Source organism: Nematolebias whitei, unplaced genomic scaffold (genome assembly GCF_014905685.2).
Source record: "Nematolebias whitei isolate Nwh7 unplaced genomic scaffold, NemWhi1 Nwh_scaf_10060, whole genome shotgun sequence".
Lineage (NCBI taxonomy): Eukaryota > Metazoa > Chordata > Actinopteri > Cyprinodontiformes > Rivulidae > Nematolebias > Nematolebias whitei.
The window spans coordinates 1-1,341 of NW_023628605.1; the positions used below are offsets into that span (position 1 = coordinate 1).

General features: G+C 34.3%; 1 protein-coding gene across 1 annotated transcript; it reads left to right on the forward strand.

The window, feature by feature from the left end:
• Positions 1-266: 266 nt before the first annotated feature.
• LOC119429887 (zinc finger protein 335) lies at positions 267-570 on the forward strand (the record flags this gene model as incomplete). Its single annotated transcript, XM_037697406.1, is given in 1 exon segment — positions 267-570. A coding segment is annotated over 1 exon segment (125 nt), but the record flags the coding sequence as incomplete, so codon positions are not given.
• Positions 571-1,341: the final 771 nt, after the last annotated feature.

Sequence of the window (1,341 nt, forward strand, 5' to 3'; positions counted from 1 at the left end):
TGTATGACTATTCCTACTTCATGGTTTTTCACTCATCACGGGGCTTCGGGGTATGGATCCCCTGCAATAAACGAGGGACTACTGTAAAGCCAGAGAAAAACTTAGAACTGAACTGTTAATAAGAACATTTTACAGCTGGAGGGGATTTTTTATGAACTTGCTTAATACTGTGAAGAATGGGAATAAAAAAAAAAGAAATAGGAAGAGCAACAATAACATCATTATGCAGATAATAGATTACACTGACAATCTAATGTTTGTTTTTTCAGCTGTAGCAGAAGCAGCCATGGGTGAAACCCAAACCTTTTACACCGAAGCTACACCAGAGCAGCTGGAGCAGCTTCAGCAGCAGGGCATCCACTATGACGTCATTACTTTCACCAATGAGTAGAGATACACATGGAGCCGAAGGGGACAAACAGAAACGACTCTGACCTCATCTTATTTATGCACCCGTTAAAAGAAAAGCCTTAACTTCTCTGCTGCATCCTCTGCCCGAGGCAGCTGCAAAACATCAGCAGCTTGTTACAAATCCACTTTATTGCACCTGTTTCTTCTATCTCATTCAATAGGGGCTGTGCATTTCTGAGTTAACAGGAAGATTTGCTCGACTGTCATTTCTGAGTCTGTGTTTACGTGCCTGAACTGCTTTGACTTGCAAGACAATGTTGTAGAGGAAGTGGCGTCAAATACGAGGTTTTAGAAAGTGACAAATCCTTTAGGTTTAGAGTAATTTGAAATAAAAAGGGAGGTTTTTTTTCTTTTTATCTGTAATAAGTTATGTTAATTGTTTGAATGTTACATCTTTGTTAAATATAAATGTACATATATTTTTTGTTGTAATAAAGAAAATAAGGTTTGATTTATTAAGTAAAAAAATGATCAAAAGTTAAAAGCTAAAACCAAATAAAACACTTTGAGTATAAAAGTTTGTTTTTCTTAGCGTTCTCTGATTCCTTTAGATATTAGATAAAAAGTTCTGCAGCTACTTTGATTACATGAGATGTTCGGACATTTCATTTAATAGTTTGTTTTAATTCATTTTATTACCTGAGCAGGTTCATACGAAGAGACAAACTTGTAAAAAATGTAATAAAAACTAACACAAGTGAAATGGTTTCACTCCGCATCCATTTTCAGTTTAACTAGTAAACCCATTTCCAAAAACCAAGGATTGTAAAATCACTTTAAAAATAATTATTACCTTAATATAAGTCCAACTATTAAGAAAATGATTCATAAATAATGTTCTGCACAATCAGATGCAATAGTACAAGATGCCATGCTCAAAGTACCGTATGTGGTAAATGATTCTTAATTGCTATCACATAATTTATTTTA